The 16,343-nt window shown below is 34.9% G+C and overlaps 1 protein-coding gene across 1 annotated transcript; it reads left to right on the top strand.

Annotated features, from left to right (window-relative positions):
- The first annotated feature begins 9,598 nt into the window (after nt 1–9,598).
- Nucleotides 9,599–16,131, top strand: LOC104238329 (guanosine nucleotide diphosphate dissociation inhibitor At5g09550). The gene is made up of 13 exons (XM_009792688.2): nt 9,599–9,911; nt 10,318–10,380; nt 10,585–10,668; nt 11,548–11,655; nt 11,759–11,931; nt 12,070–12,181; nt 13,266–13,346; nt 13,435–13,497; nt 13,822–13,923; nt 14,077–14,201; nt 14,522–14,732; nt 15,246–15,320; nt 15,776–16,131. The coding sequence occupies exons 1-13, from the start codon at nt 9,825–9,827 to the stop codon at nt 15,827–15,829; spliced, it is 1,338 nt and encodes a 445-aa protein (XP_009790990.1). The 5' UTR covers nt 9,599–9,824; the 3' UTR covers nt 15,830–16,131.
- The last annotated feature ends 212 nt before the right edge of the window (nt 16,132–16,343 follow it).

Here is a 16,343-nt window from a genome sequence, read left to right as displayed (position 1 = left end):
GAGGATGTCGATGTCGTAGAGGAGATACTAGAGTCAACCAAGGATATTGAGGATACATATTTAGTTGACTCTATTGTCATTAGTGTTGAGAATGTAGACTGTCCCAATGTTCATGTAGTTGAGCGCATTGGTCCTCACTCCAAGCATTTTTCCACATTGTGTTTAGATGATGATATGAAAATAGAGTCGTCCGAGCCACTTGAGGAGTCAAGGAATGAGGAACAAAGTGCTTACATTCTGGAATTCTTCTTTCCAGAAAGTCGGGATTACACACCTCATCTAAAGGCCAAGAAGTGCAGAATACTACATTATTTTATTGGGCTAGTCAGATTTGTTCCACCGCCCCATGACCATAATCATAAGCTTGAATCAAAACTTGGGGTTCAATTCATAAGCTCGAGGTGGAGGCAAAAAGTGATATGCGTCGTGCCGCGACATTAAATCAAGCGCTTGTTGGGAGGCAACCTAACTTTATTGCTTTCTTTTATTTATTTTTTATTTTTTTAATTGTATTATTTTTGTAGTGTCAATTTTTTATTTTCTAGGAGCATGAAAAACAAAGGTATTGGAAGGATGCAACAACAAACCAAATGGTTGGAACTAAGTGTGAGGTACCCGCATAAAGGACCAAGCTTGGGAGAAGTCTGAGTACCCCATGAGTTGTTAATGCTTCGGCTTGTGGCCTACCAGGGAGTTTCTTTTACCCTCTTATTAGTATGGTGTGCATTGGGGACAATGCACAATTTTAAGTGTGGGGTGAGGAGATTGTCTGGATGACTTTCTATGCTATTTTAGTTGTGTTAGTTTAATTGAATAATTTTTTTTAAATAGAAAAGATTGGACTTTTCCCGACGATGGATCTATTAGACAATTTTCTTGAGGGATTTAAGTCTAAAGAAAAAGTACAAAAAGATTTTCTTTTGTTAGGTAGTGTAATAATTTCCCCTTGGTAAACCACGGTTCTTTTCCAAAGGTTTTATTTGAACCGGGTGTAGTTAGTTTTTTTTTGGGAGTAGGATCCATTGTGTTGTGTTTTGAAGTGAAGCAATATCTCTTGACTTTGTTATGCCTTGAGAATAGTGAGTACTATGGTTGTGACGCTTAGGCTCAGTTTTTGACTCTTGTAGAAGTACCTTAAATTGTATGATCTTAATTTTGCTTAACTGCTTTGACTAAAGTGTCTTGATGATCCAATCTTGAGTGAGTCATGTGCCATGTGTGTGTAAGAATTTGTTATATTCTGTGCATTGCATTTGATGCCTAGAACTTGTCCCGTGTGTTTGCAAAGCGAAATAGTAGTTTTATTCAGTCTAGGAAGTGATATAGGCATTTCTTTGTTGAGCCAAATATGTATATTTTACCCACCTAATTGTTATGTATCGTAGTTAACCCCTTTGAGCCTGTAATCTTGTTTCTTTGGCAACCACATTACAAGCCTTGCCCATTTGTTTGAATTAACCATCTATTGAACCATTGTAACCTCTCATGAGCACTTGAATTGTTTATGAACTTTGTAAAAGTTAAAGTGTGGGGTGGTTGGTTTGACTTTTGAGTGGAACTAATGAAATAAGGAGAAAGGGTGCACTGATTTGAAAAGCAAGAGCCTCTTGAATTGAAAAATAAAAAAAAGTTGTATTGCTTTAAAAAAATATATTCTTTGATAGTGGTGACTCTTGATATAATTGGGCTTAAATAATTTGGGAGTTGATGTATATTGATGTGAAGGTGGAGTTTGGCTTGACATAAGTATGAGGTTTGAATGTTAAAGTATATGTATTAAAGTGCTTAGGGAGGTGTAGTTACTCTTATATCTAAATGTATCATACCCGTCCCGTAGCCTACATTACAACCAAATAAAGTCCTAATTGATCCTAGATTGAATGAGCTCCATTAGTAGAGTAGTACACTACGAGCAAGCTTATGGTGCATCTTTTGTGGCATATGAATGTTATTTCTGAGAGTGAGTGAATTCTTTCTATCTTGAGTTCTTAAAGTTTGGTGTGTGGAACTACTCTCTTTTGTTGTGTGAGGGCACTTGATTCATGAAGGAAAGGTAATGTCAGTGACCTCTATGTTAGAGTAAGTAGGTTAATTGTGAATAATGCATGGTACTTATGAGTCAAATCTTGAGGTGAAAATGTTACGCTTTTATGCTTTGTCTATTTTAAATACTCTTGGTGTGATGAGTTAGGAGAATTGTTTAAAAAGGTCGTGTCTATAAAAAAAATGTAGTTTGATTGCTCGAGGACGAGCAATGGTTTAAGTGTGGGGTGTTGATGATAGGCTAAAATTACGTATTTTAGTCGATTATTACACTCTAATTTACTGCACTTTAGTTGAGTTTGCGCTTTAATCGCTAATGTTTTGCACTAATTGTGTGTTTTATGCCTTGTAGGTGTGATTCCGAGCTATATAGATGTTATGGAATGAATTTAAGTGGTTTGGAGCTTTGAAGTCTAAGTAAGAGCTCAAGGAATTAAGCCGGGATCGCGTTCGGGGATCAACGGATGATAAAACAACAAAATGAAAAATCGAAGAGGCATATTGCGCATTGTCTAGTACAATAGACATAACGTTTTGCTCAGAACTCTATTTGGGCTCCATAATATATGGTTAGAAATATAACTCAAAGAGCTACAACTTTCATGTTTTATATTTTTCTAAATTCCAAACGGAACAGGGTAAAAAACTGCGATTACGATAGGACCGCGGCAGAACCACGACAGAAGGCAGTCGCGGACAAATGAAGAACCTGAGAGGGTGTTTGGCCGCGGTTCCGGCGTAACCGCGGTGGAACCGCGGCAGGATGCGTAAATTTTAGGGACCAAAGTGCAAAACACAGGATTTTAAGCCCTAAACCCTATATTAAACCAAGGAAGCCGGCCAAGAAAAGGAATTGGACATATTTTTGACATATATTTGACCTAAGGAGGCAGAGACACAATAGGAGCAAGGCTTGGGAGAATTCTTCTACAAGTTTTTTCTTTCCTCTTCCAATTTTTCATTGTTGGTTATGACTTTTAGTACTGTAGTTTTACATACTATTATGAATAGCTAATTTGTTATCTAGAGTTTTGATAGAACCTTTTGTAGGATAAATTCTTGTTATGTTTTTATATAATTGAGCCGTAGTATAATCTCTATTTGTTCAACTACGTTCTTATTGTAGTTAATTGAAGAGCTCTCAATTAGTTGTGCCTATTTAGTATGCATAACTCGGGAGAGAGTGCATATTTAGGTAATTGTTGAACAACACCACTCCCAGAGTATATGAGGGATCAATAACCGAGGGTTTAAAGGCGAGATTAGGGATAACGAAGCCTTGGGTGCGATCTGAAGTGAGCTGTATCAAAAGCCAGCTAGCGTAGCTCGGGAGAGTGCGTCTAGTAAATTGTCGTGATTACTCGGGAGAGATTTACGGTAATAAGAGTGCTCATGATCGGTAGAGAATACTTAGGCGAAATTATAGAAGACATAGCGGGAAGGATTCCGACAATTGGGGAAATCATAACTCTAGGCCTCATTAATCTTGTCTCTAACTCTTAGTATCTTTAGTTGTTAATTTATTATTTTAATTTGTTAATCAATTAGTTAAACACAAAAATCTAAATATCTATAAGTTAGGAACTGTTCAAGCTTGTCTTCTTGGTGATAGTGAACAGTTGTAGCTAAGCCTTAGTTCTTTGTGGGATTCGACTCCGGACTTGTAAACCGAATTATATTTGCAACGACCGCATTATCCTTTTTATAAGGCATAGTTGGGCGTGATCAAGTACCATACAAGGTACCACATGGCCATAATAGTAAGATATATGAAAAGTGAGTAAGATTTTAAATAAGTGGAAATAATTCTTAATTATAAGGGTAATTGGTTAATACCGGGTAACGGGACATTACCCAATTAACTAAAAAGTGGATAAAAATTTATAAATTTCCCCCAAAAAAAACGTGGCAGCCATGCCACTTTCCAAATAAATGACTCTTAGTCATTTTAGAGTATGTGGCAACCTAGTATGTTGGTTACAAGACATGTCATGCCTAACATTTTCATTTCCCAGCAACACTTTAAATTCTAAGACTTTTAACAAAAGCTTCCATAACTCTAGTAAATCATTTCTAACGTTTCTGTTAAGAATAATCTCTTCAAACTTCACCAAGACTTTCCTAACTTTTTTCATAGTTAAGGATACATTTTAATGTTATAATTACTGAAGGAAAAATTCTGCCCAGGTGGTCTTTGCATAAGAAACATTATTGCTTCAAGCTTTCATACATCTTGTTCCACGTTTTGTCGCAATTAACGGGTGTTAGAGGATTGTCAAGAGAATCGACATGTATGTTAAGGCTATCCCTTCTTTATTTTGGCATGTTCTATACGACACAAACAAAACGAGCAAATGCACAAATTCCATAAATGACTCTATTCATAGAAGTATTAGAGATATCTATGTTCTTGAATTTTCATGTGTCATAATATTCTATCATCTGTTCATGGGTCTCAGAAAAAAAATACAAAAGTTGAAAAGAGTTTACGTTATGATATTACTCAACGGCAAAATGGTCTTATGACATTCTGAAAGATTTTATTAACGTAATTTTCATGCATTGCATTCATGTACATTGACCCATGACTAGATGGTGTTATATACGCGTATATATGTATGTATATATATATGTATATGGCATATGGGAAAGGTTATGGCATTATATATGCACCACCATCTGATCAGCTGGTATACATTGATGATTTTGCCCATAGTGGCCAAGATGATATGATGGGATGCCCTCAAAGGCTGGTGATATTATGAAACATGTACATATACACGACATGACATTTATACGCATATGCATGATACTATAATTAATTCATGATTTACAAAGTTATTCAGACTTACAAGTTGAGTCATATACTCTATATTTCTTCCATATCTCTTATGTACTTATTTATGTGCCTTACATACTCGGTACATTATTCGTACTAACACTCGGTACAATAATCGTACTGACGTCCCTTTTGCCCAGGGATGCTGCGTTTCAGGCCCGCAGGTCCCGATAGACAGGTCGAGAGCCCTCTAAGTAGGCTATCAGCTCAGTGGAAGATATTGGTGTACTTCATTTGCTTCGGAGTTTCTTGTTTGGTTAGTATGAGTTAGATGTGTATTGTTTGGTATGGCCGGACTTTGTCCCGACCTTTATGAAAATTATGTATTCTTAGAGGTTTGTAGACATATGTCATGTACGTAAAAGATTGAATGGCCTTGTCAGCCAATGTTTAGTATACGAGTGATCATTTTTGGTCTTATAAGCTCGTACTGCATATGTATAAGTTTGTTGCTTTACTCCGATTCATTTACCTATGATAGAATGATATAAAAGATATGTTATGTTGTTACTCGGTTGAGTAAGGTACCAGGTGCCCGTAGAAACCCATCGGTTTGGGTCGTAACAATCACAACATCCTACAGAGAGAAATTGGGTTCGTGACAAGACTTTACTTAGGGTAATCAAAAGATAAAATTAGGCGCACATTCAAAACATGTAGGACTACACATAAAGACAATAAACGACTCAAGTTAGCCTCCACACATAAGCAACAAATGCACGCGGGCAGATTTCATATTAGGCAGTACGCAATTTCAGAATCAAGGCATATTAGAGTCGTTAAGTCCTATAGACATGGCTACTATATGATCCCAATTTAAAACGTCCTACAGGCAGTATTGCTGTTTCAGACTATCGAACTTGCAGATTACAGGTATTATAAAATATATAGACATGATCTCTAACTGATTTGCGCAATGGGGCAGTAAAACCACTTGGGTACTCAGAATTACCCATGTTTGATCCTATTGGCATGCTTTTTAAGCAAATAATAGTATCTTATAGGCAGGTTCTCTAATAGTTGGTATCTAAATGAAATTTGATCATGCTTATTTTTATAGGCATGTTATCTAGGCGGGCAGTGTAATAAGAATGACAAAAACAGTCGATCAGTTAATCAATTAAGCCCATATAGACATGGTATCTGGATGAATATTAGCATATAATCCGATAGGCATGCTATCATACTGCAATCGCACATGTTGAGCAAATAATTGTTGACATTTGGTTCCTATAAGCATGTTATCTAGCTAATAGTGCATAGAAGTAGACATGTGAACAAGTAGAGCACTTAAACTTTTACAAACATGCTTATGATGATGTACATGTATTAGACAAGTTAAGTAGGTGAAGTGCTTGAGTTTATAGGCATGATTTCTATTAATGTATAGAAATAAAGCATGTCGAATCAAAGTAGCAAACAAAGTAGGTAGACCCTATAGGCATGCTCTCTACTTGTTCATACGAAAATTAAAGGATACCCGTTCCCCATTCCACTAATTCCCAAACTGTTTTGTTTACAAATTACTATAGGCTCAAAATAATGAATATAATGTAAATATTACACATGGAACAACTGCAAAAATCAACACACAAATAAGAAAATACAGTTAATTGAACATAAACAAGGAAAGAAGAATATGCAAAAAAATCAATTTAGAATCAGATTAGAAGAAGAAACCAGGTAAACCCTAGTTTGATAAGGATCAGAAATTGGCCAGCGATATCGGTGAATCAGACCCTCATAGCCTTGCTATGAACGTATACAGACGAAATATCGTCCAAATCTTAGAAAGTGAAGCCGATTTCCTTTGAATCGGAGACTGGTACTTGCCAAAAAAGGACAAGTACTAAGTAACACCATATTTACGCAGGTAACAACGGTATAATCCGTGAAAGGTAAGTAAATCATGGTAAGAATCCATGGATGGGTTGGATTCTGAAAAGAATTGGGGCGACGACTAGGGTTTGTGAGAAGAGGGAAAGTTTGAGAGAGTATAGAGGTGGCTGATCGGGTAAAATGAGGCTAGGGTTTGGGGTGAGGTTAATTAGAAGAGGGGAGATGGCTTGTGGGCCATTGATCTCTGAGATCAACGACTGAGATAAAAAGAAAGTGGGGGGTGGGGGGGGGAGATGGCCAACAGGAGTGGGTCGCGACCAGATTTAATAAAGGGGTATTTGGTTTGGGCTGCTGAGAGGTGGGATGCCATGGGCTTAATGGTTTGAGCCAGCTTTGGTCTGAAATTTGTTCCAAATTGGGCTATAATTTAAACACATAAAATTTATTAAAAATAATTTGTAAAAAATGATTTAATAAATAATAAAATATTATTTATTCAGTAATATACTTGAAAATAATAACTTAATATTATAAAAAGAAAATAATACCTTTTCGGCATAAATAATGCAATAAATGTAATTATATAGGTTTTATAGGCTATTATTGTAAATAGTATAGACAAAATAAAAAAATGCAAATATATTATATAAAAAGAGATAAAATTATAAAATGCACAAGGGTATATAATGATAAATTGGATGATTAAATCACTTTAAAAAATAATTTGAAGAGATAATTAATAAATATTTAAATAGTTTAAATGCAAGAAAAAATAATTTTAAAGCTTTAACAATTATAGAAAATACTTATATAACCCCTGTAAATTGGATAATAGTGCAAAGCAATATTTAAAAGTATATGAAATACTTTATAAATATGAAGGTAAAATTGGGTATTAACAACAACAACAACAACCTAGTGTAATCTCACAAGTGAAGTCTGGGGAGGGTAGGATGTACGCAACCTTACTCCTACCTTGGAAGGGCAGATAGACTGTTTCCAATAGATCATCGGCTAAAGAAGATGGAAGAAGCCCTGATAGCAAGTAATAGCAAGACAATATAGTTAGAAAACTAAATCGAAGATAGTAATAGAGAATATAAAAGTGGTACCGATAGCAAGTAATAGTAAGACAATATATTCAGAAAACTAAATCCAAATAAGCAATAGAGAATATAAAAGAAGTACTGCTAGCAAACTACGGAAGTACTGATGGCAAGTAATAACAAAACGAGAAATACGATAATAGCAAATTAAGAAACGAGAATTTTAAAAAAATAAAAAATCTATGAGATTGAGGCAAGTGTTTGAATAAATAAAACAAGAATGAAAGGCACAAGGCCTAAATAAATAATGTATTTATCTCTAGGCCAAAACTATATCTTTAATTCGGGAAAAGTTATATTTTTATTAATAAAATTAAACAAGTCAACGAAACCTTTAGAGCCCGTTTGGACATAAGAAATTTTTTCTTTTTTTAAAATTTTTTTTCAGTTTTTTTCGAAATCAGCGTTTATCCATAAAATTTTCAATTTTCACTTGAAGATGCATTTTCAAAATTTTTGAAAATTTAAAAAACTTTAAAAAGCTGTTTTTTAAAATTTTCACTCAAATCACTCGCAAAACTTCAAAAATAGCCCAAAATTATATTCATATCCAAACACAACTCTAAATTTCAAATACTATTTTCATTTGAAAAAAATATTTACCTTTTTTTAAAATTTTATAATTCTTATGTCCAAACACCCACTTAATTTTATAATTCTTATGTCCAAACTCCCACTTAATGCTATTGTGACGACGTATCCATTTATTACACCACACACTCACCAGATGGCCCAACGTAAACATTGCAAATATATTATTACTACTAAACATAAAGCAAAAATAAAATTATAATAAGAACTTAGTGGTGGTACCAAGCATGTTGCACAATATATGATCTGCTGTTAGAGCCGTGAATATGGGCTTGAGCCCATCCCATCCCAACTCGTGATTTAGCGGAGGTGTGCTAGAATTTTTGAAGCCCATTTAAAAATAAAATTTTTAAGTCCGGCCCGGAGTAAGCCCATGGCCCGTGAGGCTTGATTGAGGCCTGGTTGGGCCGGCTCATGGGCCTAATAAAAATATGTATTTGAAATATATAAAATATAAAAATTATATGATCCAAAAAATATCAAGAAGAGTATCCAAGCTTAAAGTTTATTAAGCTCATCATATTAAAAGATCAAAGTCTTAAAACGTTAATTAGTTTTAAATTTTTTAATTATTTTTAATATTAAACTAATTAATATTGCATACGAATTGTAGATGTAGATGAAAGTGAAGATATCAAGACAACCTTCTCACAAGCGGATTCAAATGTGTTTAATGAAGTTGATGTGTTAGATATCCCGTAAACATCATGGACGTTCTCTTGAATAGTTTGTTTTGAGTTTTGACTTTTAGTGAATGAAATGTTAGTCTTGTCTTTTACTTTTTTAGTGTTTATCATATATTGGAACAGTATAAAAAGTATTAAGTTTTGTAAAAATTTTCCAATAAGATTTTTGTAACTTTATATTTTTTTTTAGGTTAGAACTTAAAGAAAAAATATAAAATTATATTTAAAAAAATGATGGGTCAGCCCGTGGGGATCCACAGCCCACATAAGGCTGGAATGAGTTGACCATTATGAGGCCCATCAAAATGGCGGGCTAGCGTAGTCCAACCCGTCAATTGCTTAAGCCCACGTGGGCTAGGCTAGCCCGGCCCCATATTGACAGCTCTATATGCTGTGCTTGTGCAAAATTAAAAAGAAATAATTAACGGAAATATAACTTTGGGAAAAAAAGAAGTTAAATTTCAGTTATGGGAGAGGCTGGTTGTGGTTAAAGTTGCGCTAAAGACCCGTTCTAACAAATGACACCCGAAACCGCCACATGCTCTCCCTCCTTAACTCTCCCGCCCTCTTTGCTTTACTTCCATTAATCTCATTCTCATTCTCATTTAATCATTTCTTAGATCGATCGATCTCTCATTCTTATTTTCTGACAATTCAATTTGATTCATATAATCAGACTTCATAAGGCAGTAACGATCAACAAAAAGCATATCATCAATTATGGATGAAGAATACGACGTGATTGTTCTGGGCACCGGCCTCAAAGAATGCATCCTCAGCGGCCTTCTCTCTGTTGACGGCCTTAAAGTACAACTATATTCTTTCCATCTTCTTTAGTTTCAATCATTTCGTTTCAAGTCCTCCTTAATTAGTACTAATACTTTTTTTAAATCATCTTATTACATGTATGAGAGTGTGTGTAGAAAATCTAAAGAATTTTCTTATAAATGTCTTATACGGAGTAGTGATTTATTTAAAACGTGCACCTACTGTCTTTATTATTAATATTGATTCCGTATGAATACTTAGGCATTGTTAATTACAAAAACTGGCAACTCCGTTTACTGGATTTGATTGACAATTTATGGTGTCTACCAATCTTTAGATCATCAAGCTCATTATTTATATATATTCTAGTTCAGATATTTACACATCTTCTTTCGCTTTTTAAAATTGAACACTAACTTTAAGTCTAACCTCTGATTGTCTCCAGGTGCTACACATGGATAAAAATGACTATTATGGAGGAGAGTCAAGCTCACTTAATCTAATCCAGGTAACATCTTTGCTAATAGTGCAGAACTTATATACTCACAAAGAATTTTGAATAGCTCATCACTACTGTTCTGTATTGACTCCTGAGAGGACTAAAACTTACTGGAAAACGAGGTGTAAATGGAAGTCTGGCATAAGTTAGTGCTAGTTTCAACTTTACACTTGCCAATAATCTCAGCATAACATATCATGTTATTTTGTGTAGCTTTGGAAACGATTTAGGGGAAATGACAAGCCACCAGAAGAGTTAGGTACGAGTAAGGAATACAATGTTGACATGATTCCCAAGGTAAGATAGTTCACAGTTTCTTACTAATTTTGATTATTTATCTTTCCATTATCTATATTATATTGTCCATTTTGCCATTCACTCAATTTCTTGACTTCTGATTCCTGTTTCTTCCCTTTTATGGATAAAGTTAAAAGGATTGAGGCATCTTGATGTTGGTATAGAAACAAATAATATTCACATAATTGTAGGTTCTGATTGATAATCATTGTTTGCACAACCAGCTTAAGCTAATATGCCTGCAAGTAATAGAAGTCTTATATCTATCCATAGAAGATCACGAGCTTATAGCCAGTTCAAAGAAAATTTCCGCTTTAAGATGAGGCAAAAGAAATTAATGAAACAAATACTCAAAACCTGAGACAGCAACTATTTCATTTTTTATAGACTCATGCCGACTGATCATACAAGTTGGCAAGAGCATTCAGATGTTTATGTGATCTAATTTACCACATTATGAAGATTGCTAATATTGCAGTAGTTATGATATGTAAGAAATTATCTACAGATAATTAAAGGTATAACTCAACACTTTTCTAGAATATTTTTCCCTAATAATCACTTGAAACAGACAAGTAGATTCAACAGCATGCTCCTTATTGTAAAGGAAATTGAAACCAGATACACTAGTGCAATTAGAGAGTAGGCTCTTCTTTAGGTAAGTTCATAAAAAATCTTAACTTCCTATTGATGACAGATTATGTTCATGAAAGGGCCAGGAAATTATAGAAATAAAGATGTTGGGCTTGAAAGAGTTCTTTTATTATCATGACAACTTCCAAACTGTATTTGGTTTAGTTTGATAACTGGCCTCTATAATTAGATTTATATGAAATGCTTTACAAGTATGGAATTAGAGCTTTTCCTAATGTCCTGTAGTTTGCAATGGCAAATGGAACTTTGGTCCGTGTGCTCATCCACACCGATGTTACCAAGTATTTGAACTTCAAGGCTGTAGATGGTAGTTTTGTGTACAACAAAGGGAAGGTATGTTTGTTAAAGCACTATGAGGTGTAACTTCCATTCCAATTTTTGTTGGTAGAAAACTTCTTATTCTCACATAACTTTCTCGTGAAACTGCTATCTTTAGATCTACAAAGTTCCAGCAACTGATGTTGAAGCGCTGAAATCCCCATTGATGGGGCTCTTTGAAAAGCGCCGAGCTCGAAAGTTTTTTCTTTATGTGCAAGATTTTGAAGAGAGTGATCCTAAAACTCATGAAGGGATGGATTTGAACAAAATCACTGCAAAAGAATTCATTGCGTAAAGTTTCTTTCCTCATGTGTTTTTGATTGCCTTGCTTAAACATATTGGTGAAGGCTGCATACCCAGTAATATATAGTTAGAAACAGTTTCTTCCACTCTTTGGTAAGTTGTTCTTGGCAAATATTGTTTATGCAGGAAATATGAACTTGAAGCTGATACCATTGACTTTATTGGACATGCCTTGGCACTCTATACAGATGATAACTATTTGGACCAGCCAGCTATGGATTTCGTAAAGAGAGTAAAGGTGTCAAATTAAGTTTGACTTGTTCAGCTTAGTATTTCAGAAAGTATATAAAATTGTTTTGATGAAGATCTTAGCACTAGCTTATTTTGCTTCTGACGCCATTTAAAACTTCACATTGACATGACAGTGTAAATGTCTGGTTTGTGATTGCTGATGAGCTAGGTGTGACTTATTCTAGTTACTAAATCTGATTGAAAGCATGGTATAGGTATACTTTATTCCATGACCGTGAGAGAAACAAGAAGAAATTAAGGAAGTTACTACTTTACCATGTTTTATAGATATGGAGTGTACGGCCTCATGCAAATTTATTCATGTGATGAGAGAAAACCCGCATACTTAAATTATTCATATATTACTGCTTCTTATGTCCACCACCAACTCTCTTCGGTTACTAGACTCTAGGTTAGGTATTAAATGTAACCCTCTTCTGGTTGTAGATATCATATCCTTTTTACTAGACTAGATGAGGTAAATCTCTTACTTTTTCAGATAACTGCAAGAACTTTATCAATATGGTCTTGCCAACTGATAATGCAAATCAGAAAATGCAGTTTTTTAAACGATCAGAGATTTGATTTCGGCATCAAGATATCAGTCTTCTTTTCTCTTTTGTGTTTCCTCTCTCTTGCCATGGATCGAAGACCTTTGCAAAGTAAAATAGAGTGATGACATAATCCTATCATCTAAGATGTGTCCTACACTATGATTACTCTATTGAGTTGTCGACTGATAGTCTTATGGTAGGTCTTCCATAAAATGCTCTAATGAATACATTATCACAATCAAGATATATATAATTGAAATGCCAAATGCTAGAAATATGCTGTGATGATAATTCCACTTCCTTTCATATGAATAGAACTATTTTTGCAACTCATACGAAACCAAATTGTTTGATTACATAAGCTAAGTTATGCCTTCTTCTTTTTGACATAAACTAAGCTTGACACTTGGATGAACAGTGCTTGAACAAGGATTCCTTTTCCTCTTTCCTTTTGCTTATGAGAGGATTATTTGCTACTATCGAAATTCTTTGTTTAAAGAATTACTTAATGGCTACTTCGTCTCTTGGTTTTTAAAGCTATATGCAGAGTCTTTAGCACGCTTTCAAGCAGGATCCCCCTATATTTATCCAATGTATGGACTGGGAGAATTACCACAGGTTTGTCTCCTTGGATATCTTTTGTCAGTCATATCTGAGCAAATCTAATTAATTTTTTTCTGTATCTGATTGGTGCACATGTTTTCAGGCGTTTGCACGTTTGAGTGCAGTTTATGGTGGAACTTACATGCTTAACAAGCCACAGTGTAAGGTAATCATCAAAACCAACTGTAGCTCATTTGGATGCTTAACTATCACCATACAAGGTAAGTTTCACAAATGTTTTAGCATCCAGAATGTGACCTAACATCTACACCTCTTCTCTCCTGATGGGAAAAACAATTCTAAAATGGGATCAGGATTACATAACCTCATATTGTAATTTTAAGTATGGCATATTGTTTTATAAGGAAAGCTGAGATGATCATGCACTCAGCTGGCTGCTCTACATCAAATGCTGAAGAATTCTACATGGCTTACATACTCATTGAATTAAATTTGAAGTTTATACGAACACTCAGGTTTGGAATTGCAGGTAGAGTTTGATGAAAATGGAAAAGTAGTTGGTGTGACTTCTGAAGGAGAAACTGCTAAATGCAAGAAAGTTGTTTGTGATCCCTCCTATTTACCTGATAAGGTATAATTAACAATTTCGGAAAAACTAATATGTCCAGGCTTTCTGCACTGTGGATTCATGTCTTGAGAATTTGCTTAATCATCTGCTGAGCAGAAAAAAGGATCAGATTGGTTATTTCTGTTGACAATTTATTTGTATCAATACATAATGCAGGTCCAGAAGGTGGGAAAAGTTGCTCGTGCAATTTGTATAATGAGCCATCCAATCCCTGACACTAATGATTCTCATTCAGCCCAGGTCATTCTACCGCAGAAGCAACTTGGTCGCAAATCAGACATGTATGTTTTCTAGGCTTCCAGATAGTCTACTGAATTATCATATCCTATTGCGTGGTGTACTATGGTCTTTAGCGGGATGTCTTGACAGTGCAAGCTTTCTTCTTCTAAAGATAAAGAGTATAAAGCATCCTAACTTTGACCTTACTTATGATATGCCACTGACTTGTAACTAAGTCCTCTTTTCTCTAGACAATAGTTGAGAAGTGACTGCCACTGTTTATTAAATCCTAGACTTCATTACATGTTCACTATACCTGTTCTGCTGTTTGGAGAAATTTGTAAGAAAATTCAGAGTGACTTATTCAACATGCCGGTTACAGGTACCTGTTCTGCTGTTCCTACTCCCACAATGTTGCTCCAAAAGGGAAATATATTGCCTTTGTTTCGACAGAAGCTGAAACTGATGACCCTGAGACAGAACTGAAGCCTGGGGTAGACATACTTGGGCCTGTAGATGAGATATTTTATGAAACTTATGACAGATTCGTACCTTCACATGACTCTGCTGCTGATAATTGTTTCATATCTAAAGTAAGTTCCAATTTTCGTAGCTAGTTTCTATTCTTTTCCTTACAACTATTTCTTGTGAAATATATAAAGAGATATGTTTGTGTTATTACTTATTAGTACAACAAGCTTTTAATTCTCCTGTGGAATTAGAAGATATTTTATGCGTTTGTTCCTAATGCTATAGAAGCATCACTGGAAACAGATTGGACACTTTGATTTTCTTCCTCTGACTTACTGAACCTTGTCCCACATTATGTGAAATTACTGCCACTCGAGGGAACCGTTCTTCATCTTCTAGTAATACCACTGAGGCGGAAAATTAATTATAATAGTAATGTCTTACAAGCTTAGGCATGCTTTCTCTTGCATATAGAGTTAACATATGTGTAGTCGTTTCAACTTAAATCACACTTCCTAATGTACTTTATGGTAGAATCTTTCCTGCCCCTCCAATGTCTCTATATACATTATTCTGCAGTTCATAGTTGAAATTTGTTTTCTGATCTAATCGCTATGCACTATCCTTTCTTGCAGAGCTATGATTCAACAACACACTTTGAGTCCACGGTAATGGATGTGCTAGACATGTACAGCAAGATAACGGGAAAGGTAAGACTCTAGTTTTAGTTTGGTTATCCGATGACTTTTCAATTGACGATATGCGGTAGTTACATAGCACATATATCAAGACTCACGTGCATGCATGTTGACTGACATAAGGTTGACAATGATGCCTTCAACTAAAGAAATGTTGGAGGCATTAATTGGTCATAGAATATAGCTAGTATTATTGATAGGGAACACGCGGACACACACACATTGTATATCGATGCATCATCAAAATATGCTGATGAACTTGAGTCTTCATCTATCAACAACAAAACACCCTTTTGTTCGAATAACTTATCAAAAGTTTATGGCGAAAAGGGTTTCTAATTAAACTTATTATCTTCTACTGTTTGACAAATATATCTTCTTTCTTTTGACATTGCGTGAATGGTCGTTGTTTATTGACATTTCTATGCCATATTAGTTGTTTATTCATGCATTTTTCTTTTGTTTAGGTCGTTGACTTGTCAGTGGACCTGAGTGCAGCAAGTGCTACTGCTGAAGAATAAGCTTATTGTATCCACATCATTATGCTGCAAGTATAAGTCAGTAGATGTCAATTCTGTTTTACATTAAGTAAAACTCCCTAGTTGATTCCTAAAACAGACTATTGGACGGAAGCACTTGCTGTATATGTGTTAGGTGATCTTGCAGTAATTGCTTTCTCAACTTTTGGAAAGGCTTAGAATAGTTTCTACAAATCCTTTCCGTTATTAGTTTATGCTTACTGTTGTACTGATTCATTTATAACGTTGTAAGGATTTAATAATTTTTCCTTTGGTCAAGGATGATGGCGGAACTTGAATTTCTATTTTCACTCTCGAATTCGATCACATAAATTGGGACAAAGGGAGTATAAAATTGAAGGTCCCAAAGGATGTCGGATGTCCGCAATATGGCCAACACCTCCAAAGGTGTTTTTGTGAAATTATGTACTTTAAGAGCCACAATCCACTTTAAAATATATAGTTATTTCTAAAGTATTGTTTTAATAGTATCCAAGTGAGCTTGCACACTACTCCT

The sequence above is a fragment of the Nicotiana sylvestris genome, chromosome 1 (genome assembly GCF_000393655.2).
Source record: "Nicotiana sylvestris chromosome 1, ASM39365v2, whole genome shotgun sequence".
Taxonomy (NCBI): Eukaryota; Viridiplantae; Streptophyta; class Magnoliopsida; order Solanales; family Solanaceae; genus Nicotiana; species Nicotiana sylvestris.
Note: the sequence above shows the minus strand (reverse complement) of the source record. Positions and strands in the feature narration are given on the sequence as shown.

Excerpts from the sequence above, each read along its gene's own strand:
- LOC104238329 (XM_009792688.2), top strand. The coding sequence starts at position 9,825 with ATGGATGAAGAATACGACGTGATTGTTCTGGGCACCGGCCTCAAAGAA. Across the intron at positions 11,932-12,069 it reads ACTGCAAAAGAATTCATTGC|GAAATATGAACTTGAAGCTG; the intron begins GTAAAGTTTCTT and ends TTGTTTATGCAG. Across the intron at positions 15,321-15,775 it reads ACAGCAAGATAACGGGAAAG|GTCGTTGACTTGTCAGTGGA; the intron begins GTAAGACTCTAG and ends TCTTTTGTTTAG.